The sequence below is a fragment of the Peromyscus eremicus genome, chromosome 6, assembly GCF_949786415.1.
Source record: "Peromyscus eremicus chromosome 6, PerEre_H2_v1, whole genome shotgun sequence".
Taxonomy (NCBI): domain Eukaryota; kingdom Metazoa; phylum Chordata; class Mammalia; order Rodentia; family Cricetidae; genus Peromyscus; species Peromyscus eremicus.
The window spans coordinates 100,507,678-100,535,552 of NC_081421.1; the positions used below are offsets into that span (position 1 = coordinate 100,507,678).

Here is a 27,875-nt window from a genome sequence, read left to right on the forward strand (position 1 = left end):
ACAAAACACAAACATTCAGGGAGATGAGTCTTCATTGGATAAAACACGTGCACACAAAGTGAAACAGGATGTCACTGAATGGGATCGGAGCACCTCGTTTGCATCCCAAGCCTGCTCCGTAGGAGGCTCGTCCCCAGCAGCTCTGTGTAGCTTTGGACAAATCACACCACTGCTCCAAGACTTGTGTGAAGTGTCATTAAGATATAACTGTGCTCCATTAGTAATTAGAAACAGACTAAGGAACAGGGCCCCAGACATTAAAAGATATGATCCACTTTCTTATACTTAAAATTTGCATTGTCTGGGGCTGGAGAGATGGCTCAGCAGTTAAGAACACTGACTGCTCTTCCAGAGGACCTGGGTTCAATTCTCAGCACCCACATAGCAACTCACAACTGTCTACAACTCCAGTTCCAGGAGATCTGACACCCTCATACAGACATATCTGCAGTCAGAACACTAATGCATATAAAATAAAAGTAAATAAATGATTTTAAAAAGACTAAAAAACAAAAAACAAGACAACTTGTATTCTTTATGGTATCCATGGATCTGTGTATCTGTTTACCTTTCCCTGTACCATTGATTTGTCTTGTGCATGCAGTTCCCTGAGAGGAAACAAACTCAGTTTAGTTTTCACATCTAAGGTGCTTTTGATTACACTTTCTCCCTTGGTGACATTCCACTCTGCTTTTCTAAATGGCCCTAGCCATGTTTCTTTCTCTTTTACTCCCGGAACCTAAAATATGACGGCCCAAACTTTTCCCAAGACGGAGTGAGTAAACTATGTCAGTTCTTTGAGTATTGTTTTATGGCTCTACGACCTAATTTACAGATCAAACTGAGTGCTGAGTGTAGATTTTTTTTCCAGTTCTAATCATACACGACTTTATAGAAAAATTATTAAGAATTCTTCTAAGCAGGCACAGAGAGTTGTCCCTGGATAGTTTGTGCTCAGGAACCTCCTGGTTGTTTAGTAATTTTCCGTGTGTGAAAGAGAGAACAGTGCTTCAGACAATAGTCTGCTACATTCGCAAGAAAGCCAAATGAAATATGCACGCTAACCCCGAGACCTGATCCAAAGCCCTCCAGCAAAGACCGATGCCGTCATCTTAGCAAATTCAAGACCGTTGACCCAACTAGACCATTTGATTCAAGATTAGACAAACACAGGAGAGAGAGAGAGAGAGAGACAGAGAGAGAGAGAGAGAGAGAGACAGAGAGAGAGAGAGAGAGAGAGAGAGAGAGAGAGAGAGAGAGAGAGAGAGAGAGAGAGAGGAAACCTACTCATTTCCTGTTCCCACTGCATGCGCCTCCAAGCCTGGTTCTTAGAAGAGAGCCTGGAGGGTTCCAACAACATAAAGAACAGATTCTGAAAGAACGTCCCTTAAATGACCAGTGCTGACTGACTGCTCCTCATCCTAGCTAAGTGATATTCTCACTTCTTTTGCATTAATAGAAATGAACTCCCACCGCAGTCAGTGACCTCGTTCAACATTCCTTGAGGCTTTTAGTTTGTACTTGTCAGAAGAGAGGAGGTGGTCCATTTCTACTTCCCTCTCCTATCCTCTTGGTAAGCAATGCCACGCCTTCTCCAAGCAACACCCAAACCTAAGGATCCAGCTGGTAGCCACTAAAACGAACAACGGAAACCGCTCATGAAAAACCAAAGCCAGCGTGGTGGTATGGTGTTGCCTTATTGTCAATGGAAAGGCTTGGGACCTTTCACCTGTCAACAACTTGGTGTGACGCGACTCACTCAGATTTTCTGCCACACTCATTCTCCATCAGACATTTCAGGGAGAGCAGTTCCTTTTGACATTGCTCTGCTGTCTACGTGTCTCATGCTTTGTGCTGTCTGTCTGTGTTTTCCTATTACCCACAGAAGGCGGGCTCTTTTTCCTGACTCTGGGACTTAAGTACTCAGCTACACTATGGTTGAGCTGTGTCCCCAGCTCCCGTGGACTTCTTTCAAGCATGCTTCTGAAGGGGATCAGTTCCTTTCTCTCTTTCTCCACATTTCTCTTGGTGACAGCAACAGAAAAGACCGCTATCAGCATTCATTCACTTGGAATCAGAGCAGATCCTGTCTCACTTGTTTCTAAGGGAACCCCCCCCACGCCCATCCACACACAAAAGCGTGCACTGTCTGCGCCCAGCCTGAAGCAGATTTCCTGTCACCTAGGACCCTTCCAGACAACCACCATAGGCCATATGTTTTCAAACACAGATTCAGTCAGTGAGCTAAGGAATCACAGAACAGCATGCTGGTCATTTAACACAATCCTTATCCTATTTCAAAATCCCCATCTATAATCATAAAATTTGAAGAATTCTGAAGATGTTGCAGTTAGCCAAAGCATATCTATGAGTGTATCCTCTCTGCCTCATGTTAGGAACATTTTTTGACATGGAAGACTCCACGAGCATGCCAACACTGTCTGACACTTGAAGCCTGTGTGTAAAGCATGTGGCATCCTTTCAGCTGCAGACCACCTGTGGAGTGTGGACTGGACTTAGAAAGACACCATCCCCTCTGCAGTCACCCTCACTCCTGCTCTGCTGTCTACTTCCAGCTCCCTGATGGTAGCGCCATCATGTCCCCTTCCTGTATCCCTCTCCTCCCTCTGGGTTTCAGCAGAGGTTAACTTTTCTCTGGTTTCTTAGCACTTCTGTCCAGAACAAAGTCCCCCCAAATCCCCATCACTTTTACTGATGATTATCCACTTTCCAGCTCACAGGCTCGCTTTCCTGAGATGATCGAACGATCATCAAGTTCATGACCAGCTGCTCAGAAGTAAGGTGCAGGGAAGACTGACACATCCATGCCTTTCTTTCTTTGTCTTCAAGACATATTAGCTTTCATTATTCAAGAAACTTTTTTAATGGTTAAATATGAAGTTTATAAACTTCGTCTGTAAATGTAAGGATTCAAGAACCTAACTGTTGTTTATCTATTTTCTAAAGGAGGGTATCTTCTTGGGGGAAATTAAATTACTGATACATACCACGACTACAGAGGACGAGCCCTACCTCAAAACACCGAATCTACCACACAGTCTGGACTTTCTAAACTCCATTTTAAATTCATTCTTCATTTGAGAGTCGTGACGCATCTGCTCTGTCATTATTTTAGTGGCTTTTCTCTTACCATCCTGGACCCTCTTATAAAGCAGGCTTGATTTTTTTATGTTTCATTGATTTTCTTTTATGTGTATGAGTGTTTTGACTGCATGTATGAGGGCTTTGACATGGTCTGTGTACCATGTGTATGCCATGTGTACCTGAGGAGGTCGGAAGGGAGTGTCAGATTCCCCAGAGAGAGGTGGTGGTGAGCAGCCACGTGAGTACTGAGTCTCGAACACGGGCCCTCCTCAAGGGCAACAAGTATAGCCAGGTGGTGATAGTGCACGCCTTTAATCCCAGCACTTGGGAGGCAGAGGCAGGTGGATCCCTGTGAGCTGAAGGCCAGCCTGGTCTACAGAGTGAGTTCCAGGACAGCCAGGGCTACACAGAGAAACCCCGTGTGTGTGTGGGGGGGTGGTGTGTGTGCAAGGAGCAACGAGTGCTCTTAACTGCTGAGCCAGCTCTCCAGCCCCACAAAGTAGGCATTTAGATTTCTTAATGTGATAGCTTTCCAGCGTCACTAGCAATTTGAGGGATGAGATAAAAGCCCAGGAGTGTTGATATCTAATTGATCGCTGTCATGCACGTAATGTGTCTCTTTGTTAGACTTGACCATCACGACTGGCCAATGTTTCCTAGAACAATTTAACGAGTCTTTACACCATTTCCCGCTCAGTGCCTGTTTATATCTCCAAACCCCAAACTTTGTACAATCCTCGTCAATGTTTGTTTATGAGGGTCACTGCAGGTGACGTTATCAGGCCTTCTCCTGCAAGGAGAATGCCATGCTACACATCAGTTCTGTGAATTTTGAACTACTACTGCTAATAGAATGTCATATTTGATGTAACTGCTGATCATTTTACTGAAACTCTTACATAGATCATGTTTTCACAATTAAAAAATCCAAAGAGCTCTGAAAATCAAAAGCTTTTTATTTGTCTTAACTGATTTGGTAGTATCATCTGACCTGAACTGATAACTGATAGGTGAATTTTCATACCTTTTATTTTTCCCATGAAAACATATCTATTTTTCTATATATATAGCTATATCTATAGATACAGATAATTAAACTGTGTATTTGCACACACACACACACACACACACACACACACACACACACACACCACACTGTTTAATTATCAAGTTCCACGAAATGCGTCAATATTTGAAAAATGCAGGCCCAAAGATGTGGACATTTCTTTAAAATTTGAGAGTTGAAAGGGGATTTAAAAGCAAAAATTTGAATGTTTGCCAGTGAAGTGAAGTGTGTGGTGGTTTAAGTGAGAATGGGTCCCCTAGGCTCATATGTTTGAATATTTGGTGCTCAGTGGAACTGTTTGGGAAGGATTGGGGGGTGTGGCCTTGCTGGAGGAGGTGTGTCACTGGGGGTGGGCTTTTTCACAATCCTCCTGCCATCCCCACTGCTCTCTCTGCCTCATGCTTGTGGATGGGGATACGAGGTTTCAGTTGCTGCATTTACTCAGCCATCATAGACTCTTACCCTCTGGAACTATAAACCAAATTAAACCCTCTCTTTCATAAGTTGCCTTGGTCATGGGGGGTTATCATAGCTGTAGAAAAGTAACCAATGCAAAGTGCAAGACAGAAACGAGAGCAGAATTCAGAACAAGTTTGGCTCCCACGTTACCACACTGTCACTTTTCTCTCCTAGTGAAGCTGAAACTTTGCTTTTTCTAGCTGCAGATGGAGAGAGCAGCAACATTTATGTCACAGAGAGACAGCATGGAGTGAATAGGATAACATTGCCACAGCGCTTGCTTGACATGTCAGAGTTCTGGGTCTCATTGCCAGAATCAGTTATTAACATCGGTGACTCTCTTTGTCTGCACTTCCTTCTGCGTGAGTGACAGCACAAGGTGGCACCCACATTGCTTTTAAGACCAGTGGAGAATGAGGGGACAGCAGGAAATGAACTGTATGCTTTTGAGATACAAAATAATAGGTTCTTGGAGTCCATACAATGAACACAAAAGTCATGCCATTTGACTTGCGAGAGCTTCATTTAGAAAGGCGTTCAGAAATAATTTCAGAAAGCCAGGGACCAAACAGAGCACAGTTTTCACTGTGGTAATGGGTGGGACAGAGACAGGAAAGGCATCCAGAATGCCCTCTCTCAAAAGACAAGAGGAAAGTTATCCACATTGGAAGGATCAAGAAGAGTGATGGGGCTAGACCGTGAGTTGTGGAGAGGTCTGGTATCAGAACACTGAACTTGGGAAGACTCTATAAACAGAAAGGACCAGCTTTCAGACTACTGGATACCATTGCCACCATTACCTGCATCAAAGCCAGACCAGGACCTGGGTTCCACCTGAGGATGCTACAGGTCAACTGTACCAGGGTTCCCATCTTTATTGTCTGTTGACTATTGGTTTTCCCAGGAATGCTAATCTGTAGCTGACCTCTTGATCTAGTATAATCCATATCACTATCTATATTGTTTATAATTTACAGATGTTAAAAATCTATGGCCACTCTCACTACTGACAGGCAATGCCTTTATTTCCCAACTTCATTCATTTCTTGGAGGTTTTCAGAGTCTCATCTGAACTGCTTCAGAAAGACACACCCAGGAAGTGGCCCAGGACCGTACAGGACACTAAAACTGAGGGCCAGAGCAGGGCAGGATATCATCAGAACATATAGGAAAGCATACTTGGTGATCAAATCTCATTCTCAGCCTCATTATGAAGACAATAAAATATTGAGGCTGTACTCATTACACACACACACACACGCACGCACGCACGCACGCATGCACACACACACACACACACACACACACACACACACACACATACACATGCACATATACAAAACAGGTCATAAGACAGGAGACAGAAAATGTCCGGGGCAGGAGGAAGCAAGGTCTGACTAAGCTTTGCGCAGGTGAACTGTCTATCAGATACTGAAACAAAACAAGCACGATGCCATCAAAGCTGCTGAAATCCAAAGGCAAGGCTGTGGATTAGTCAGTCGTGCTGTATAATACTCATTTCTCAGTCTTAGTGACTGTATGATAAATAGTTGTTTACGGTATTGACACAGCATAGCCAGCTAAGTCTGTGAATTATTTCAAAATACAATGTTAAAATACACTCAATTATTAAAACAGTATTTTCTAGTGAGATAATTTCTGTGAAGGGAAGTGCAAAAGATGAGATCCATGACTAAAACTGAAAACCCAGGGCTGGAGAGATGGCTCAGCAGTTAAGAGCACTGGTTGCTCCTCAGTTTCCATTCCTTGTACTCATTGTGGTGGCTCACAGCCATAGGTAACTCAAGTTCCAGAGAGCCCAATGCCCTCTTCTGGCCTCCCTGGTACCCAGACAAAACACTCATCCACATAAAATAAAATAACAATGAAAAGAACTTAAATCCTTCCTAAACATAGTGTGGTCTTCAAAACAAAACAAACAAAACCCAATAGCATGCCCAGTCTTTAACAAAGGCCTTTTCATTTAGGCAAACAATGGACTAACTTGAGAGTGATAGGGAAAACAAGGGTAAGTGGCCAGGCTTCATCCCCCGGTGGAGTTCTGGGCACAGTCATTCTGCAACTGTCCCTTGGCACTTTGGGGAGTAAGCACAGTACAGTCTCTTGCTGAGCTCCTGGAACTGACGTGGCTGCTGTGTATATCTAGTTGAGTGAACACTGCCTTCAACCAGCATTCCCGCCCCAATTTTCTCCTTCGCTGGGAAAGCCAAGGGCACTCCCCAACATGGTAATTACTCCTTTTTACACACACTTCTTTACAAAAGACATCGGCCAACTGCCCCAAAGAAATTTAACTTGGGCTGGATTTGATTCCTTGGAGCTGGGTGCAAAGTTAATACATTCTGGAGAAGTTAATGTAGGTTGAATACATCTGAGAAGGCACCACAAACCTACCAGGAAATATTTTACATATGGAAATTTGGAAATTTTAATTTTTGTCAGTTCCTGTTTTCTTCTAAACTTTCTATTAAATGAGTCCTTAAGGAAAACAAAAACAATATATAAATTCAAATTGTTCTGGATTTGAAAATGAATTGCAATATATCCTAGTGAAACCCTGACACAGAAATATTGCTTATAAAATTATTAATAATACATAATGTATGGGGGCTCAGAGGTTAAGAACACTGGCTGCTCTTTCAGAGGTCCTGAGTTCAATTCCCAGCAACCACATGGTGGCTCACAACCATCTGTAATGAGATCTGATGTCCTCTTCTAGATAAATAAATTTAAAAAAAATACATAATGTGTGGCACATGCCTTTAATCCCAGCACTTGGGAGGCAGAGCCAGGTGGATCTCTGTGAGATCAAGGCTAGCCTGGTCTACAGAGTGAGTTCCAGGATAGGCTCCAAAGCTACACAGAGAAACCCTGTCTCGAAGAAAAAAAATACATAACATAATTATGATGTGACTTCTAAAAGGATGATGGGATGGCAATTTTACATCCATAGCTGAACAGTTACTTCACACAGGTAAAACATCATGTACTCTCTCTATAATGTGCACGGTTCAGGGTTGGTCGGCTGGTTGGTTGGTTGGTTGGTTGGTTGGTTGGTTGGTTGGTTTTTCCAAGGTGGAATTCAGTGACATCATTTGCTACAAACCCTTACCCAATCAACTAAATGCCAAAAGCCTCAGGAGGAGGTTACTTGCCAAGAGCTAGAAAAGCAAAAAGGAAGGGAGGGAGGGAGGAAGGGAGGAAGGGAGGGAGGGAGGGAGGGAGAGAGGGAGGGAGGGAAGGAAGGAAGGGAGGGAGGGAGGAAGGACATCTTTCTATTGGTACCTAGTCTCAACAGTTACAAAACTACTATAAGTCATTCTTCAAATTTCTCCCCTTTCTCCAGAGTTGAATAAAAACAACACAAACTACTCTTTCAAAAAAAAGAAAGAAAAAGAAAATATACAAAATCAAAAGTTTTCTGAGCTATCTTAAAACTCCACGTAATTTTTCTCATGCCTAAGGAAAAAACTTCACTTACAACAGATGGCTCCACTACACCTGCTCTGCCCTTTCTTCCAGTCACAGTAAATAACAGATCTCAAGCTGCTGATAACGGTGGGAAGGCGCTCCTGTCAGAGGGTCGAATATCCTCTACACCTCACCAAGTTTAACGAGAGTGTCACGGACTCTTGTATTATATAGTAGAAACTGATTGAATGGTTGACAGGGATTAATGTACCAGAGCTATGTTGTCAGAAACAGTGTAAATAAGAATGGTCATTGGCTTCACTCAATTTCTGTGAAGAATGCTGTGTGCACAGTAATGATCTAGCTCCATCTTTAAAGTATTTACTGAAAAAGTAACAGGATTTCAGGTCCAGATGGTGCAGTAAATGATGCTCTGCTGCACCTTCACGGATCCCACCCAGCATGCAGCAGTGGTGAGTAAAACACAACATAGGAAGCCCATTAGACAGAGCAGGGCTTTGACTGGTGTGTCTCTGTGGAACTTGTAATAAGAAGCAGTCAGCAGAGTTGGAGCAGTCAGCTTGTCAAGAGGATACCGGGTTCCACCCTTAACCAAGAAGTTATCTATAATTGATACCCACTGGCAAAGGAAAATCAGGTTTTTTCCCAATGGATTATAACTGTATATATCAACCACACCAGGCCCTATGCTCACGAGTAGTTGGCCAACACAAAATGAGTTCCATGATTTTTTGGTTTTTGTTTTTGTTTTGGGGTGTGAGTGTGTGTGTGTGTGTGTGTGTGTGTGTGTGTGTGTGTGTGTGTGTGAACTTTTTGTTTCCGGTTTCTTTGGGTTTGGTTTTTTTGTTTTTTGTCCTATTGGTCTTTGGCTTGTTTGTTTTGATTTTCATTTCTGCATTTTGTTTTTGAAAGTGAGAGAGAGAGAGAGAGAGAGAGAGAGAGAGAGAGAGAGAGAGAGGAAGTGAGAAATTCCAAATGATAAATATCTGCCCATGATTCAGGAAAACCCATGTGTGGGAGAGCACGTCAATTTGATCCAGGGAAACCAGTATGTGGGAGACGGTTAATGGAGGTAAAATGATTACAGAGACCTTTATTCACCTCTGTCTGAGAACCACTTGAGATGACAGTAATAAGAGAGTCAGAAATGCAGGACAGAAACCACCAGAGCAAGGGATCATTCATGATGCTGGTCTGCCTGCCTAACTGCTATGTCTTACCTCATTCATGACGCTGGGCTGACTGCCTGCCTAACTGCTGTGTCTTACCTCATTCATGACGCTGGGCTGACTGCCTGCCTAACTGCTGTGTCTTACCTTACTAGGTAATTTTTGCAACAAATTGATTATAACTCATTTTTCAAAAGGGTTATGAGACGTAGGTGGGTTTCCTCTCTGTCACATTTCAGTGGATCTAAGGAGGCTGAGTTTCTTGGGCTTCTCTCTGAAATGAGTACTGCACATGGAGAATTTTCTTCTGAGGTGCCAATATCAGAATATCAGCCTTCAATGCAGAATGAACACACAGCGAGTAGGAGCGAGCTTCCGAATATGAAAGAGAAGGAAGTCTTCAGGAAGCATGAGCCCACCACACATTAAGTGCTTCAGGTCCTCAGGGAAAGTCCTGTTCGACTTTTAGAGGAGACTACACCACAGTTTGGCAGAAGATGAGGAGGACAAGGCGCCCCCTGGCGGCAGCTCCAGGTTACTTTGCTGAACTCTGACTACAGGATCTGGGGAATTTCAGAAGGCAGTTGAGTTCTCTTAGGAACTAGGTGATCAGAAAGGAATGTCATAACAGGATGTCCTCACTCCCTTTCCGAAACATCGACCTTGCTGCTGGTTTTAGAAAGAGCCTTCTGTGGCCAGCTTGCACATGAGAGCCATTTAAGAAGTATTTACTACTGTTGGGATCTTTTGCAAAACTGTATTTTCCACTCTGTTGCCCCATTCCTTTACTTGAAATCCATCCCTAGAATCTAGCCAAAAGCTGATACACCCCATAATGACTCACCTAGCCAGCAGAGCTGCTCGGGAGATTCAGTGAGGGAGTCATCCGGAAACTCAAGCTCACGGTGGCTATTAGAAAGTAACTAAGAGTGTGATGTCCTCTGCCGGCTACGTGGCTGCATTCTGACTCAGAAAACTATATGAACAGAGAGGAATTGCTCAGCCTTTCTGCCTTGTCTTGATGTTCTACTCAAAATTTTTTTAAAAAGTGCTCAGAATGTGATCGTACTGTAAAAACGTAATGTGGAGAACACCTGTATGCAATGAAGTGTGGGTTCTCAAGGAAGCACTCAGTAAGTAGTCCCCATTTGCTGTGACAGTGGAGGAAAAACGTGAGCTTCACTAATGGCCTCAACTTTATATCAAGCCAGAGGTACACCACCGACTATGTGAAGCAGATTCTAGAAAAGCGGTTTCTTCTATTGGTGCCACTTCCCCAATACTCAATGTCATCTTTAGGAACTGATGGTGCCCTTGATCAAAACAATATATGTGGCATGAGAAAGAGTTGAGCTGGATCAGGTCTCCTGAGCCCCAAGTGAAATGTTCCCCCACCCACTATAACCTGGATATTGGAAACCCAGTTTTAGCATCTCTCAATACCGACCCCATTAATACCTAAATGAAGGCAGTTGTTCCCCAGGAGCAAGTTTTACTTCATGGGAAGTAAAAACATCTGGCCCTTCCCTTGCGATGATTGATGATGAGGTAATAATACTTTCAGAACTTCACATTTCCCAGAAACCTTAGCAGAGCATGATGTTGTAGAAAGAATAAAGAATGGGTGTCCCTACCACTCCTCAGGTGGCTCTTCAGGAAAGCTTTGAATTCCCTTGGCTTTAAGTTTCTCATCTGTAAAATGGGGTAGTGACTTCTTCCTTTTTATTTTATTTTATTTTATTTTTATTTTTATTTTTATTTTTCTGGAGCTGGGGACCGAACCCAGGGCCTTGCGTTTGCTAGGCAAGCGCTCTACAACTGAGCTAAATCCCCAACCCCAACTTCTTTCTTATAATGCATACTGTAAAGGGTGCCATGTGGATGTGTGTGTGTGTGTTTGTGTGTGTGTGTGTGTGAATATATATGGCTACATATATGCATGCATATATATGTTATAGAGGTGAATTGACTTGCTTCCTAAGTAAAACAAGAATTTAAATAGTAGCCAAATAGGGGTTTCCAAAACAAACTAAAATTTTTTTTTAGTTTTTGGAAATTTTTTTTTTTTTTTTTTTTTTTTTTTTTTTGTTTTTCGAGACAGGGTTTCTCTGTGTAGCTTTGCGCCTTTCCTGGGACTCACTTGGTAGCCCAGGCTGGCCTCGAACTCACAGAGATCCGCCTGGCTCTGCCTCCCGAGTGCTGGGATTAAAGGCGTGCGCCACCACCGCCCGGCTGGAAATTTTTTTTTATTATTTTATGTGAATGAGTGTTTTGCCTGCATGTATGTCTGTACATCACATGCATGCCGGGCATGTGAGGTAGCCAGAACCAGAGTTACAGATGATTGTGAGCCATGTGGATGCTGGCAATCAAATCCAGGTTCTCAGGAAAAACCAGTGCTCTTAACCTCTGAGGCACCTCTCTAGCCCCCAAACCAAAAAACTTGTAGGTAAAAATGGTTTTGGGTTTTCAAAAGGAAGTCATTGGGACAGCAAAATAAATTGTCAGGTAAAGGGACTTGGTGACACTCTGAAGACCCAAGTTCAATCCCCAATCTTACTTGGTAGAAGAAGAGAATAAATTCCCACAAGGTATCCTTGACCTCCATACCATGCTGCAGCACACACACACACACACACACACACACACACACACACACACGCGCATGCACACTCACACATACGAATACTCACACGTGCATTTATACTCACACATGCACATGCACACAGTAAATAAATAATTGTAAAAAAAAAAAATTCCAAAGGAAGCCATTGAAGCTTTCATTTAAAAACATGTTCATATTTTCAAAACTATTTCTGATATTTTGTTGACTTTTTTATGTTTCTGTATCAATTTGTTGATTTAAAACTTATATACTTCGAAATATATGTTTGTTTTTCTTGAGTCAGGGTCTCAGGAAGTGGCTGCCTGATTTTAATAGAGCCGGGCAGTGGTGGTACATGCCCTTAATCCCAGCACTGGGGAGGCAGAAGCAGGCCTCTCTGAATTCAAAGCCAACCTGGTCTACAGAGCATGTTCCAGGACGACCAGGGATACACAAGGAAACCCTATCTCAAACAAACAAACAACCAAAAATTACATATAGAAATGGCTCCATAAACTGCTCATCTCCCGACCCCCTCTCTATGCAAAAGCTCCTTCTAACACATATATGCCAAGCCTTGTAATGCAGTTGGGTAGGGCCACATAGTCTGACATACTTGTGCTGGTCTATATGGGAATTAGTTTTGGATTTTCAGTGAATTTTCCTTTTAAAATATTTCAAGGCTACACATATCCATGCCTGTCACCTTTGTTTATTCGTCACCTGTGTCCTGGCAGCTTGAACTTTTCTGTGTTGTTTAATTACTGAGCTCCCAAAACCTGGTGGCTGATGAGGTTCCTTGCCTGTTGTACGGAAAACCAATAAGCAGGTATTTTTAAAAGCCAGCAAGTTAATCGCAAATGCATTGGTGGTGAGTTTTTTTGGTTTTTTTGTTTGTTTGTTTTTTTCCAGAGCTGAGGACCAAACCCAGGGCCACTTGCTAGGCAAGCGCTCTACCACTGAGCTAAATCCCCAGGAGTTTTTGAAATCTGACGAGACTCACTAGTTTGCCGCTGTTGGACGTTCTCTGTACAGAGACGAACTGATGTACAGCAAAGCACACCAGGTAAGTGCTCATGGGGACAGACTCCTTAAAAATCGTTTTATTCCAGTTGTTATCCACTACCTCTTCTCTCTGTGGAAAACAGAAGATTGTCTTTTATTTATCATAAGATCAACCATGAATAAGACAAACAAATGAATACCTCAAGCCCCATTCCCTACTCAGAAGTTCATTTTCGAAGTTCAGGGGTCAAATGATAAGTGATAATGATGAGAAGGCTTTAAAAAAAGTCACCTATTAGCTGGGCGGTGGTGGCGCACGCCTTTAATCCCAGCACTCGGGAGGCAGAGGCAGGAGGATCTCTGTGAGTTCCAGGCCAGCCTGGGCTACAGAGTGAGTTCCAGGAAAGGCCCCAAAGCTGCACAGAGAAACCCTTGAGGGAAAAAAAAGTCACCTATTATGAAGACAAAACACAGGAAAGAGTCCTGTATTAACAAGTATCCAGGCAGAATTATTATAACCTATTATTAATTCAACCTTTGACAGATTTTTTTAGCAGAAAAATCTATGGGCATGGTGTTCTCTAGAGTTGGCTTGTACAACCAAGAATTGAAGTAGTGATTTTTTAAAAATAGCTTTATCTATTTAAAAACAAGGGTTGTATTGAACTGAAAAGTCTAAATAGTGAGTATGGCCCAGAAAACTTTAAGTGTGTCTTTGATTTTTTTATTGACTAGTGGTTTGTGTTGTTAAGCAGAGTCAATCTATATGTATTATATTCTTTCTTCCTTAAAAATTTCAAGGTGAATTTATTACTGGACTGTGATGTTATAAGCTGACAATTTCCTAGAGTCAAAGAATAAAAGATTGCTAAGATGTACTCTTAGTCTTTTAAATTGATAGCTACATAGCACATTTAGTTTTAGGATTCAGAGTTCCCTTCTATGGTGAATCAGGTAGTTCAACACTGCAAACAGTGTATGCGCAGACACAAATTTAAAAATACTTACCAGTACCGGCATATTTGAAAGTGCTGAGTATTCTTTGGGGTGAATGATGGATATGTTGTAAGTTGCCTTCTTGTTGGGCTCATCAAAACAAGGGAAGGACTTCCTGGCATCCGTTGGCTCATGGTCAGTGGCCGCTATGCTCCTGAGGAATAAACACAGACACAATGCATGCTGCTGCTTCTGACAGTCCTTGTTTCTATTCCTATAGACAACGTGAGCCGCATCATTATAGCTATTAACATTTCTTTTCACAAGATCCATTTAAAAGACTATCAAATGTCTGTCGAAGGGGTTTAGAATTTTGAGGGTACTCTACCCAAAGCTACTGAGCAACAAGGAGGTAAACACATGCACACCCATTTGCCTGTCTCAACTGAACTGGGAGCTGGGAGCAGGTGCGTCCTGTCACAGGGTGGAGGAGTATCTTCTAGCAGTCCTCCTTCTGACCCAGTGGCACATTCTCCCGTGCTTACACTGCACCAAGGACAGAATTCCTGTTCATTTCAGGCGAAATGGATGCTGAATCTTCTCCCTAGTGAGGTAAATGTTAACCTGGTCTAAGCCCCATTTTGAGGACTGAGGATATAGCTCAGTGGTAGATCACCCACTTGATATGTGCAAGGCCCTGGGTATAATCTCCTACATAGCTTTTTAAGTTAAAAAGCCCACTTTTAAAAAGACAGCAGCATTTCTGATTTAGGCATGAGCTTGTATTCTCTAAACTGTTAATATTTAACATTTCTAGAATTTCAAGGTGAAAATACCGTGTGTGTGTGTGTGTGTGTGTGTGTGTGTGTGTGTGTGTGTATTACAGTAAGACAATATGATCATATATTTGCTCATTGGAAAGAACAGCACATAAAAACAATAGAAGCAAGGTAACATTGATTGATGTCACCAATAATCTGTACAAGGATAACATGGGTTCTCATGAACTAAAGAAGCTGTATCACGAAGAATTCCAAGCTAAAGAGCCAGGAGGGGTGTTTTACCCTTGTAATCCCAACACTGAGGAGACTGGAAATGGAAGATCACATTGAGTTTCAAGCCAGTCTGCAGGACACAGCCAGACCCTGTCTCAACAACACAAAAAAGCCACACACACACACACACACACACACACACACACACACACAGAGAGAGAGAGAGAGAGAGAGAGAGAGAGAGAGAGAGAGAGAGAGAGAGAGAGAACAATAAAAAAGATTTAAAAAAACAAAAAATCTAAATTATTAGAACATTTCATTTTTTCTGAAGGTACTACACACACACACCATAATCATAATAATACACATTGCACCATAATCATAATAATACACATTGCAGACATTTTCTGCTCCCAGACAACGAGTTCCAAATGCAATTCTCTGCTAACAGGAGCCAGGGCTCCTTAGAGAAAGGGCTGCTTCTAGGTAGGACTGGGTAAGAAGTCCATGATGACCCAGATCATCTTGTCACACCAAGAAAGTAAGAAGTATTCAAAGAATTGTGGAAACAAGTCAGAAGGACACAGGTGTCTGCTTGACAGGATTACTACTTGCCAAACCTATGGGAACTGGAACATCAAAATCAACAGAATGGGAATACAACCCATTGAATAAACTAAGAACACATGAATCCTTTCTTTTCTTCTTCTTCTTCTTCTTCTTCTTCTTCTTCTTCTTCTTCTTCTTCTTCTTTTTTTTTTTTTTTTGGTTTTTCAAGACCTGGTTTCTCTGTGTAGTTTTGGGGCCTGTCCTAGATCTCACTCTGTAGACCAGGCTGGCCTCGAACTCACAGAGATCCGCCTGGCTCTACCTCCCAAGTGCTGGGATTAAAGGTGTGTGCCACCACCGCCTGGCCCTACATGAATCCTTTCTTGTTCTTCTTTTTTCTTAACTACTTTTTTTACATTTTATTTATGGTGTGGGGGGGTGGGGGGTGGGCTGTAGCAGTGTGATCAGAGGACAGTTGCTGGAGTCAGCCCTCTCCCTCCACCAAAAGTTGTAGGGATCAAACTCAGGTCATCAGGTTTGGTGATGAGGGCCTTTGGGTAAACTGAACCATTGTTTTGGTTCGTTTTTTAAAACTTAACAAACTAGAGTCAGGTGGAAAGAAGGAACCTTAACTGGAGAATTACCTCCATCAGACTAACCTATGGGTGTCTATGGGGCACTTTCTTGAGGGCCCAGCCCATTATGGGTGGTGGTGTTTCTCAGCAGGTGGGCCTTGGTTCTATAAGAAAGCAGGCTGAGCAAACTATGGAAATTAAGTCACCAAGTAACATTCCTCCATAGTTTGTTTCAGTTTCTACTTCAGATTCCCACTGTGAGTTCCTTCCTTGACTTCCAGCGTTGATGGTCTGTGACATAAGAAGCTAAATCATTCTTCCTCAAGTTGGTTTTGATCAGCATTTTATCACAGGAGCAGAGAAGCTAGTGAGGACGGCCTATGAATTCTTCCTTTGATTTCAAGTTTGATTTTAATTCTTGTTTAAGTAGATTGTAGACATTTTATATTGTAGTGCTAGAGATTGACCTCAGGGTTTTCTAAGTGCCAAGTATGCACTCTACCTATGAGACACATCTCAGAGGACTCTTAGTGACCAAGAATTTTATTTATTTATTTAGTTATTTAGTTAGTTACTTAGCTATTATGTATACAGTGTTTTGCCTGCATGTGTCCCTGCAAGCCAGAAGAGGGCACCAGATCTCATTATAGATGGTTGTGAGCTGCCATGTGGGTACTGGGAATTGAACTCAGGACCTCTGGAAGAGCAGCCAGTGCTCTTAACTGCTGAGCCATCTCTCCAGCCCCAAGACCAACAATTTTAGAAGGAATACCAGATTTAGAAAATCTTCAGAAATTCTTTACCCAAAAGAATCGGGTAAAGACATATTTGCATGTTTCAAACGGTCTCCAGAAACATGGCCTACAGACCCTGTCACTCCCACTCTGGAGAAGCCCGTTGGAAATTACCTGAAGGGCACGGTTTAAAAAGTAACATCAGGACTGGAGAGATGGCTCAGCGGTTAAGAGCACCGACTGTGCTTCCAGAGGTCCTGAGTTCAATTCCCAGCACCCACATGGTGGCTCATAACCATCTGTAATCAGATCTGGTGCCCTCTTCTGTATACATAATAAATAAATAAATCTTAAAAAAAAGTAACATCAATAGCAATAACTGACTTATAAACAGTTGCACCCCCACCCGAGCACTACAAGGCCTCAGTTCCCTGATTCTCCTGATAGAAAAGCTCATCTGACATTTTAAAAAGAGCCACACAAATGGAAACCTAGGGGCATTCTCAAAATAACTGGCCCGTCCTCTTCAGAAATACTGGCATCGAGAAAGATGAAGAAAGGCTGGGGGGAAACTTGGGTTTGAAGGAGCTTGTAGTGCTGGGCACACTTCCAAGGTGGGATACTGGGGAGACAGAAAAACCAGCAAGCTATTGCTGAGTTAACTAAAGAAACCTGATTATGAAGCCTGGCTTACATAATTGTATTGATGCTAAATTCTGTGATTTTTTTAAAGCTGCTATGTCTTTGTTAAACAATGCCTTGCACTTAAGAAATATACCCTGATGCCAAGATGTAAATGAATTCTTTAGAGAGAGAAGAGAGGGGCAAAGGGGACAAAATATAAATAATTGGTGAATCTGGGTAAATTATTTTCAGACATTCCAAATACCCACTCTTCTAATGTTTCTGTAAGTTTGAAGTGGTTTTTCCTTGTTGTTGGTCTCTTTCTTTCTTTCTTTCTTTTTTAACCAAGTTATCTAAGAAAAGCCTTAGCCAAGGGTCTCTTCTGCAACAGAATAATTGTTTAACATGATGTTAACAGTTCAGTAAATGGAAATTTCATTGTGTTTTGTTTTATTTTGTTTTGTTTGAGACAGGATCTCATTGGGTGGCCCTAGGTGCCCAAGAACTCACTATGTAGACCAGGCTGTCCTTGAACTCACAGATTCACCTGCCTCTGCCTCTACAGGGATTAAAGGTGTGCGTCACATGTCCTGCAACAGACCTTAACTGTAAACCTTTTGTAGATTGTACTGGATTGTAAACACATCAGACTATGAAGAATCCCTCACGGTTTTTCCAGAGCAGGAAAGCCTTACCACAAGATGCAGCAAGGGGCAACCCATACTTGCTCAGCTACCTCTTTCTTTTGAATTGTTTTGACCTCCTTGAATTTTTTCCCCCAGAGGTGAGGGAAAAAGGAACAATCTTGTTGCAGCTTAGTCCACCTCAGAAATAAGCTAGCAAAGTGATGAGAGAGACGTGTGTGTGTGTGTGTGTGTGTGTGTGTGTGTGTGTGTGTGTGTGTGTGTGTGTTGGGCGGGATCTGGCTCAGGCAAGCGCCTCACAAAAGCCCAGACTAAGCAGGGAGTGGAGCAGTGACCCTTCCAGGCAACTGTCATTCTCTGTATAGGTTTCTCAAACTTCAGCTCTCTGCAAGATGCTAGAGTATGAGCTCCTGAGAACCCAGGTGAGAGGAGAATGTTTAATCCTTGTACACTCCCCCTTTCAAAAGCTCTCTGACCAATTGTTCTCCTGAATTAGAGTGTTCTTGCTTTTGCTGTGCACAGGGATCAGAGAACTGCAGCTGTGTCCGTACGGTGGGTCTGTTTTACCTCGGCGGCCTGTTCAGCTGTCACACTGCGTCTAACACAATTATGGAGACCTAGTTGTGCAGGGAAAGTGAATGATATTAATTGCCAACAGGCAGGCAAAATATGTACTATTTTTTCCCCTTGTCAAAGTGCAGAGCCGTATGATTTTAAAGGAAAAACTCTCTTTTAAGAGGAAAACTTCTGAGATTCTAATCTTCTTTTGTCTTCCCATGTGTGAACTTCCGCAAGTCACAAAACCCAATTTAGAGGCAGAGCCAGGCGGATCTCTGTGAGTTCGAGGCCAGCCTGGGCTACCAAGTGAGTTCCAGGAAAGGCGCAAAGCTACAGAGAGATACCCTGTCTTGAAAAACCAAAAAAGAGAAAAAAAAAAAAAAAAAAACCCGATTTAGTGTCTTCAGGTAGCGTGAAACATAGTCACCAGAGTAAGTCTGGCCTGACGCACTTTAGGAACCACCTGATGAAGTAACATCCTTGAAATGTGTACGATAGTGACAAGACACACCTCACACTATTCCCTGTACATCTAGAGGATAAACTAGGCTTTCTTTGCCTTTCTGAGACAGGGCCATGCTGTGTGGTCCGGGAAAGCCTTGAACTTCTCATCATCCTCGGCTGCCCCAGTGCTGAGATTATAAGCAGGTGATGAACCAGCCTGCCTCCATCTTAGGCTTACAAGCCACTTTATAGCACAGACAAACTAGGTCCATTCCTGTTTATGATCACATCTGTGTTTCTCAAGGACTGAGCTGTGCTCCACCTGTAACCTTAACTACAGATGACTCCACACTACCTGTTCCAGGAAACAACAACTGTATCTTTCTTTCAAAGGTCTTTGTAACCACCTATGTGACGACCTTGGTACGACCACCTTGCAGCCATGGCATGGCTTCAAGAGATGGTTATGACTAACTTGTTACGTTTTTGTTCTGCTCCTGTAACCCCCCTGTTTTGCTTGCCAAATCCTCCATTTGGAAACCCTCCACCCCTGAGTTATAAAAACATTGTCTTCCTCACGTCCAATGCCGATCTCTTGAACCTGACCTTCAGGGGGAGACAGCCCATGTACACACATAAAAAAATGCTTGCTTTAATTAATTGTTTGTTTTAATTAATTTGACCATGGTGACTTGGGTTGGTGGTCTTTCTCCTCAAATCTTTGGGATTAACACACACACACTACCACACCAGCCCCAGACTTTCTGGCATACTGTTTTTTGCAATCTAAAGTATTTAAAATTCATTTATTTGGCTGGACTATGCAATGGGAAAAAATACGTTGTGTGTAAGTCCTCTCAGTAACACAAACATATTTTAAAATGGTAACTTGTGCCAGGCATTGGCGGCGTAGGCCTTTAATTCCATCACTTTCGGGGCAGAGGCAGGCAGATCTCTGTGTGTTTGCCTTGTCTACAGAGTGAGTTTCAGGATAGCCAGAGCTACATAGTAAGACCCTGTCTTATTCCAAACAAAACAACAACAAACACAAGGAAAGGTAACGTGTTTCTTCTTTCTCTCGTGGACTACTGAAGATGTCAGAAAACTCTGTTGACAGAGGCCAACTCTTTGACTTGCCACCAGAATTTCCTAAATGCTAAGCAAATTTGAAGACAAGGTATATAAAACAGCAATATAAAGTGATTTTGGATCACAATCTTTATTTCGAGATTAAAAGTCCTTTTTAAAATCTGAGCTGGGCTACCAATGAATGAGACTTGCCCAAGAACAGCAGACAACACACAGAAGTGATTCTGCCATGTTTGGAGTAATTAACACCAGGCAAATGTGCTGAGCAAACCACTTCTCTAGGGGGCCTCCCTGGGCCATGCTAATAAGTCACTCAGTGGACTTTGAAATCTTACTCCTTTTAGCTTATTAACTGGTCATCAAGGAGAACCTCTGTCTGCTTTCCTCGACTGCATCAGACCAACATGCTTTCGAGAAGGCTGAGGAAGAAGCTACACCATAACTCCCAGCCTTGCTCACTCGGAATCAACTTTAGAAAACAAAATACCAAACAATTGGCCTATCTCATAAATCACTGGCACCATGCTCCCAAGAACAACTCCCAGGCTGTGTTCAGCAACTTAATAACTGTGAGCCAGCAAAACAAACAGCAAAGTCTGGCTTAAATCCTTAAGCAGGAGGGCTTCTGTTGTAGGGGTAGCAGCTACCAACGCTATGTCTGCAGCCAGTTAAGGGTCCCTGAGTCCTACACACGAGCTGCTCGGTTGACACAGGGTGGTCACTCACATCTCAGTGGAGTCGTATGGAAGACTGAACGGACCAGCTCATCATTTAATTCCAAGTTGTGTTGCTTTGTATGCAGAAGATGTTCAAGGCCAAGAGAACTTTCCTTGCTTCCAAAGCAAAGAAAAACCACTAGCCCTACAACAAGCATACAAGACCTCCTCATAAATCTCACTCTACTGATAACTTTCCATGAGCTGAGAGTCATCTGACCTATAGCTAAAATTTCAAGATCAAAACCTCACGACGGAGCATACACATTTGTGTGTGATAATATATTTTCCCATAGCTACACTGTTTTCATACAGCTACTAAATCATATCGTAAACTTTAGCTTTTTTGCTTCAGAGGTATTTACCCAGATTCCTACTAGCTGGTTCTAACAGGCATCAGCAGGTCTAAAACTGAATTTCTACACCAACTTCTTCTGTTTCCAGCATCAACGAAAGGGTAGGGCCATCACGCAGGCGCTACATCTTGGGCATCCTGGATCCCTCACTTCAGCCCTTCCTCACTGTCAGTCAACCAGCAGGCCTGAGCTGCTTCCCTCCCGGCTTCCTTCCCATGCGTCTCCATCTTGACAACACCTGGTCTGCCTTCCTCTCCCCCTGATCTGCAGTGTCTCCTCTATGCATGGATGGAGGTTTCCATGCTTCACCATCCATGACCCCTGTGTCGCCCTCACTCATTTTCCCCCATCCCCATGGTGACTCTTTCCTTTCTTTCCACAGTTCTCTCCAGTGTCTTCCCACAAACTTCCCTCTAGTTTGCTTCTGTATAGAAACCTCACCAACAAACTCAGCGTCTTGTTCCCACCACAATTTCTCTGGCTTCTTACCTTCTCATCTGCCTCTATGTAAACCCTACCATAATATCAAAAACTCAGCTTAGACCCTACCAATGCTATGAAAAACACCAGAGAACTCAAACTGGAGACAGCCATAAGCGATTATTTATAAGGTCGTTCCTTACATTGTGTAGGAGCAACTTAAATATCCATGCCTAATGGAAAAGCTGAGTGAATTATACTATGGCCGTACCAAGGCATGTGTCCAGCGTGTCATTTAGTGGGAGAATACCAAATAGCAAGTCAACTCATTGGTAGATGTTTACGTTTTTAACTTTTCACTGTTTTGTTTTTTCAGGTTCTCTGCAATGACTGTGTATTATTCATGTATAAACAAAGTTAAGTGCTAAAAGTCTTTTGCTATACTTGTACCCTTGGCCTAGTAATTCCGCTTTTAGGATGATTACCAACCTAGGGACATAAGCAGATGTCCGCACAAAGATGTCCTTCCCTGATGTGTTTATAATAACGATAATATACCAGAAGCAGCACAGATGTCCAGCAGCAGAAAGTGAGAGAATGCAGTGCGTGTATGAGATGAGCAGTACACAATCTCTAATATCAGATTCTTGTACATATTTAAAGACAAAAGAAAAAGTTTATGATGGATTAAATTTTAAAATCCACATAGATAGGTAAGTGTAATTCCGTTTCGACTTGATGGCCTAGAGAAGTATGAAAGTGCAGATTAACATGTTAGTGGCCAGTACCACTGAGCAGTGAAACTGTTTCCAGATCTTGCTCGGCTGTCATTTTTAAAAGTGGAAGAAAAATTATGACTTTGATTGCTCGAGTGATAGATTATGTGATCCCTCCAATCTTTTCTTTCAATTATCCTTTCTATACAGTTTATCCATGTGCCACACAATAATGTAAAGTTGATTCAACATTTCTTACTCTCTGAACCTCTCTGAGAAACAATAGGAAGAAATCTGACCGAGAGATTTTTGCTTTGCTCTGTAAAATGCTCGGACAACAGAGGAAAGGGATCCACAGAGGACTGCCCCCAGCTCCCATTTTTGATTCATGACACCCAGCTATTTTCAGAGATTTCACTCTGCAGAATCTGTGTAGGCAAATGTCCAGGCAGGTTCAAGTCCAGTGACAGCTCAGGTGTAGTGTCGCCTGGGTCCCTGGCCACGTTCACAGTTTGATGGCTTTATGAGTTCAAAAAGGGCCCTCATGCCTGTAACCGAGGTCTGATAATTCACTGATTTGTGTGACTATCAGATAGAAAGATAATAGATTAGATTGGATAGAATATGTATGTTTTATAATTATTATTTAATGTGTAGTTTAAACTCTTCAGCTTGGAGCACGGCAGGGAAGAAAAACATTTGTGACTGCCTCGTTGTAAAGGCTTAGTGCTACTATTGCATGCTTAGTGATAGCTGGCAGCTCCAAGACTTATCCATTGCCATCACTGAGATGTGTCTCAAGCATTCCCTGAAAACCTAGGTAGAAACCGGTTCTGATCCCAGAAGACCACAAGTCACAGCAAGGCTTCTTTCCTTAAATGACCACCTAAGGAGATGTCAGATCTTGTGTAATTTTCATTAAGATCCTTCTCCAGGAAACTGCACAAAATAACAATTGATGTTTAATGTCATTGTCATTGCAAATGAAATTGTCATTCCTTGTAAAACAGATCGTTGTGACATATCCTAAAAATATCAGTAGTAAAATTTACCAAACACACACATATTCATAAAAATCTGACGTAGTTTGTGTGGATGTTAAGGGTAGGATGCAGTGAGTTGTGATTTACCTTGGTGTAGCAAGGAAAAGACTTACTGGTTTCTCTACACCAGGCCATTCCACTTCCAACCTTCAAGCTTAGTGACAGAATTTCAAACTACAATAAGGCGAGGCATTTTGCTTCCCAGATGAGCAAGCAGAATTGAAGCCAAGGGCAGACAGGGATCAGACCAACAAAATAAAAGACGGAAAGGAAAATAATCACTGCGGAAGCTGGGCTCAGAGAAGCCACGCACAGCACGTACCTGACTTGCCCGTTCTCGGTGTAGGTAGTTCTGTAAAACCCCACCAGCGAGCCGTTCAACCAGCCGGCAAACTCCAAGGTCAGCAGGTAGACACTGTCGCCACTGGTGGCGGCAAGCTCCTCTTCAGCCTGGATCACCACATACTCCTGCTGCTTGTACTCGAAGCACCGTCGAATTGGTACCTGCTCCCCAGAGGGCTTCCTCAGCTCCGGCAGTTTGGTGACCCTGGTCTCCCTGATGTGCAGCCACAGGTCACGTGTGGACTTGCTCAAGCTGACAGAGATGGTCACTGTGCCCGTGTACCTGTCCTCCTCCATCAGGGCCTTCACCTCCAGGTCGTAGTGGACTGGTTTGATGAAGTCTGGCAGCCTGAAGTTTGTCCATTCTCCACTTTCGTCTTCACTGGCAGGGCAGATGTCCTGGTCCTGGGGAGGCTGGGCAGTGGAAGGAGCCTGGGTTGTGTCCTGCCCAGTGTCTCCAGAGCAATCACACGACCTGGTCAAGCCCACAGAAAGCCCCACTATTAATCCGACCGCCACCACCACCCCACAGATGATGGCCACATGTTTGCCTCTAATGCAGTATCTCTTAGAGGGCTCTTCCTCCGCAAAGTTCATCTTCCTCCCGAAGTCAGATGGTACTCATGAAAGGATGTTAAATTTAACTAACTACCGTCAGCTGACTTCCCTTTTCAATCGGAAGGAGTCCCCTGCTTTGGCAGCCTGGCTCTGCTTTCCCACACCTCTATGTCTGGCGTCCAGTGTCTTTTTCCAGGCCCGCCCGTCCCCACCGGCCACTCCAGGGAGAATACGGAAACCGAGGAGTGGGATGAGGACTCAGGAGAGAAGCTGACTTGAAGGAGGAGTTCGGATGAGAATGTTGGCCCAGCTCTCTATAAACAGCGTCTCCCCAGGCCGGCCCCCTCCGGCACTGGAGCGAGTTAAATATAAAACAGAGCTTGAGCCTATCCGCCAACAGGAGGAGGAGATTTTGCCAAACCTCTGTCAGCAGCCTTGAGAGAGAAAGCCTTTGGCTAAGAGGTGTGCTTACGATAGAAAACACAACCTTTGCCACCAGATCTAGGGCTTCTTCCTGCTGTGTGTGCAGTCCGGCTCTCTCAGCCAAAGGGCTTCTTGAATTTCACTATTTTATTAGGTCGCTTGCCAAAGAAGCTAAGTGTTTTTTGTTTTTTGTTTTTTTCCTCTTTTTTCCCCAAATTATGTAAACACTCAGCTTCTGCCCTCTGTGGAAATCATATCCTGGGGTTGGATACTTGGAGGGATGCCTAAATTTAAGGATCACTTAGCTATTCAGTGACACATTGATTGGACCAGGTGGCCCAAGGCAGACGGATGGAAGGCAAGGAGGAAAGGCTAAAAACCAGGCTGGTCAGGTAAAAGAGAGAGAGCGAGCGGATGGAAGGCTCAAGAGGGCAGAAAGTCAAGTCACTCTGCTTGTCTCAGAGTCTGCCTCCAAGTGAGAGTATGTTCTGGAGACTTTGATATAGTAAGTCAGCTTTGGAGCAGATAACAGGTACCCAAACTGGCCTATGCTATCCATCAGCAATGATCTGATCGGCCGTGAGTGAGGTGTGTGTGGAGGCTTACAGTTTCTGTGCTTGGAAGTAGCTTAGTTGCACACACTAGCCATCTCTGACAGAAGCAACGCAGACGTAATTACAGAAGTTTCAATGATCGTTTACACACCGTGCACTATGTAAGTACTTTGTAGAAACCGGCATTTAAATTTTTCCCCTAGCCCTGGGCAATCGGATCGATTTTGATGCCTATTTTAGAGGTGAGACTGACGTATAGACATTGTCCGTGCTGAGGTGGACATCTGGCAAGAGCAGAATTGGTGTCTGAAGCCAGCTGGTTTGAGTTGAAGGTCCATATATTTACTGCATTGCTTACGGCTTTTCTTATCTAAAGAGGGGAAATAGTCAAGGTTAACTGGTTATTAAAGGCTTAGCATTTTCCAAAGAGCAGTCCTCATGGTGGAGGTAAGATAACACTGAAATCTCTGGCTGGGGAGATGGCTCAGTCAGTCAGTGTTTGCCTTGTAAGCACAAAGACCCGAGTTCGGTTCCTAGAGCCCACGTTAAAGAAAGAAGAAGAGGAAGAAGAAGAAGCAGCCAGGTGTGATGGTCTGAAACTTAGACTCCCAGTGTTGGGGAGGTGTAGACAAGCACACCCCTGAGGCTTGTTTATCCAGCCTAGCCTACTTGGTGAGTTAAGACCAGCGACAGACCCTGTATCAAAAACAATGTGGTCAACTGCCTGAGGAATGGCAGCCGTGTTTGTCCTCCTCCGGCCTCCACACACATGCCTCTCTCTCTCTCTCTCTCTCTCTCTCTCTCTCCACACACACACACACATACACACACACACACACACACACACACACACACACACACACACACACACTTTGAATCTTTTCTATTGTTCTCTTTTCCCCCCCCCCCAGAATCTTCAAATCCTTACACCGTGAGATTCCAAGAGAGAACACGCTATGGAATAATTTCCCAATTTAGCTGATAAGATGGCTTGCTCCCCGTTCCCATCTTGATCTTCCGGGTTTTTTTGAGTTTTCTGTTCTAGTTTACTTTTATGTGTGTGAGTGTTTTGCCTGCATGCATGTATGCATGTCTGTGCACCAGTACTCTTAACTGCTGAGCTCCTGATGAGATTTCTTTTCTTTTTTTTTTTTTTTTTTTTTTTTTTAGGGAACTTATTTTCTTCCGTGGAACACATTCTGAGAAATGCTACTTTAAATTTAAATTTCAAATTTAAACAAACACTAGAAAGAGAAGAAACCCTTTAATGTCAAAATAAAACATTAATCTCTAACATTTGTGGAATTTTCTCATGAAATAATGCTGAGACAAAGAATGGAAGAGTTATGTTCTCTAAATTATAGGTCCATCTTGTAACTATTAATTGCATATTCTGAAACATCCTGAACTTTTCAAGATCTTTTTCATTTGTTTGTTTTGTTTTGTTTTTTCTTTGGTAAATCAACATTTTAGCCCCTGAATTCCCCTCTTCCATTTTACTATAAAAAAAAAAATCACCTGAGATTTCACTAAATGTTTGATGGGTCAAACATTTTAAAGCAAGTCTCCAAAAACAAAAGGCAAAATGTGTATCAAATTTTCTTCAATGTAATGAAAAAAAATGAAAGAAAAACTACTTGAAAGAATGTACACATAATTATGTTAAGCTGGAAGCCTTATGATATGTAGGCCAGCTGATATGTGTATTTCTTTAAACTCTGCCCTGTCTGGATACACAGGGTCTCCTCCGAGGTCTGTGCTCTGACCTGTCAGAGATCATAGACCTTGAGGGGGCTGTGCCCTGCAAGAGGACTGAGAACGGCCACTCTGCTTGAAATGCCAGAATTCATCCTGTAAATGTATTTTTTCCTAGAAGAAATGAAATACATTTTAATACCTGGGGGGGGGGGGATGTGGGGGGGGCGTGTGTGTGTGTGTGTGTGTGTGTGTGTGTGCAAATTTCATGCCTAAGGTCCAGTTCTAGCCCAAATATCTTCATTCAGTCAGGATCAATATATTAGGGTTGCCTGATGGATTGACAGAGGCAAAACACAGACCACTGAGGGGCCAGCAGAGCAAGCATGCTCACTGGACACACCTACGGTCACCATGGCAGGGCAGCTTCCATAACTCCACACTTCCTCCTACTCTCCTTCCTTTCACTGACAATGGAAGACTGAGTCTACAGCAAGAGGCTCTTGACCATGAAAATCCTCATTCTATACCCCATTCACAGTAAGGATCAAGGCAGCCATTGGTGTGAGGGTTTCTTCCTGCAAGGAGACCAGTGAATCTTCACCCACCTAGATTACATTGTTTGTATTGGATAACTTTGTGACCAATGATGTAGACAATGTGGAAGAGCCACCCTGACCAGTTCCCATTCATTAGATCCTGACCAATGGGCTAAGTAAACAGCCATTTACTGTAGGTCCTTGACCAATACGTCCAGTAGCTTTTGACAATAGAGAGAATCTTCTGTTTTGACTACAAAGTCTAGACTCTGTTCTCCAGTTGACAAATGCTTACCAATTGCTTAATGAATCAATAACTTAAAAAGAGAGGGAGGTCAGGCGGTGGTGGCACACACACGCCTTTAATCCCAGCACTCGGGAGGCAGAGCCAGGCAGTTCTCTGCGAGTTCGAGGCCAGCCTGGGCTACAGAGTGAGTTCCAGGAAAGGCACATAGCTACACAGAGAAACCCTATCTTGAAAAAACCAAAAAGAGAGAGAGAGA

General features: G+C 43.1%; 1 protein-coding gene across 1 annotated transcript in view; it reads right to left on the bottom strand.

The window, feature by feature from the left end:
• Enpep (glutamyl aminopeptidase) overlaps positions 1-24,573 on the bottom strand; it is a 76,032-nt gene extending 51,459 nt beyond the window's left edge. Inside the window, exons 1-3 of the mRNA XM_059265007.1 lie at positions 23,584-24,573; positions 13,871-14,012; positions 12,861-12,992 (exon numbers count right to left, since the gene is read on the bottom strand). Of these exons, the coding sequence (XP_059120990.1) occupies positions 12,861-12,992; positions 13,871-14,012; positions 23,584-24,200 (891 nt within the window). The 5' untranslated portion in view covers positions 24,201-24,573. The remainder of the gene's footprint in view (positions 1-12,860; positions 12,993-13,870; positions 14,013-23,583) is intronic.
• Between the last annotated feature and the right edge of the window lie 3,302 nt (positions 24,574-27,875).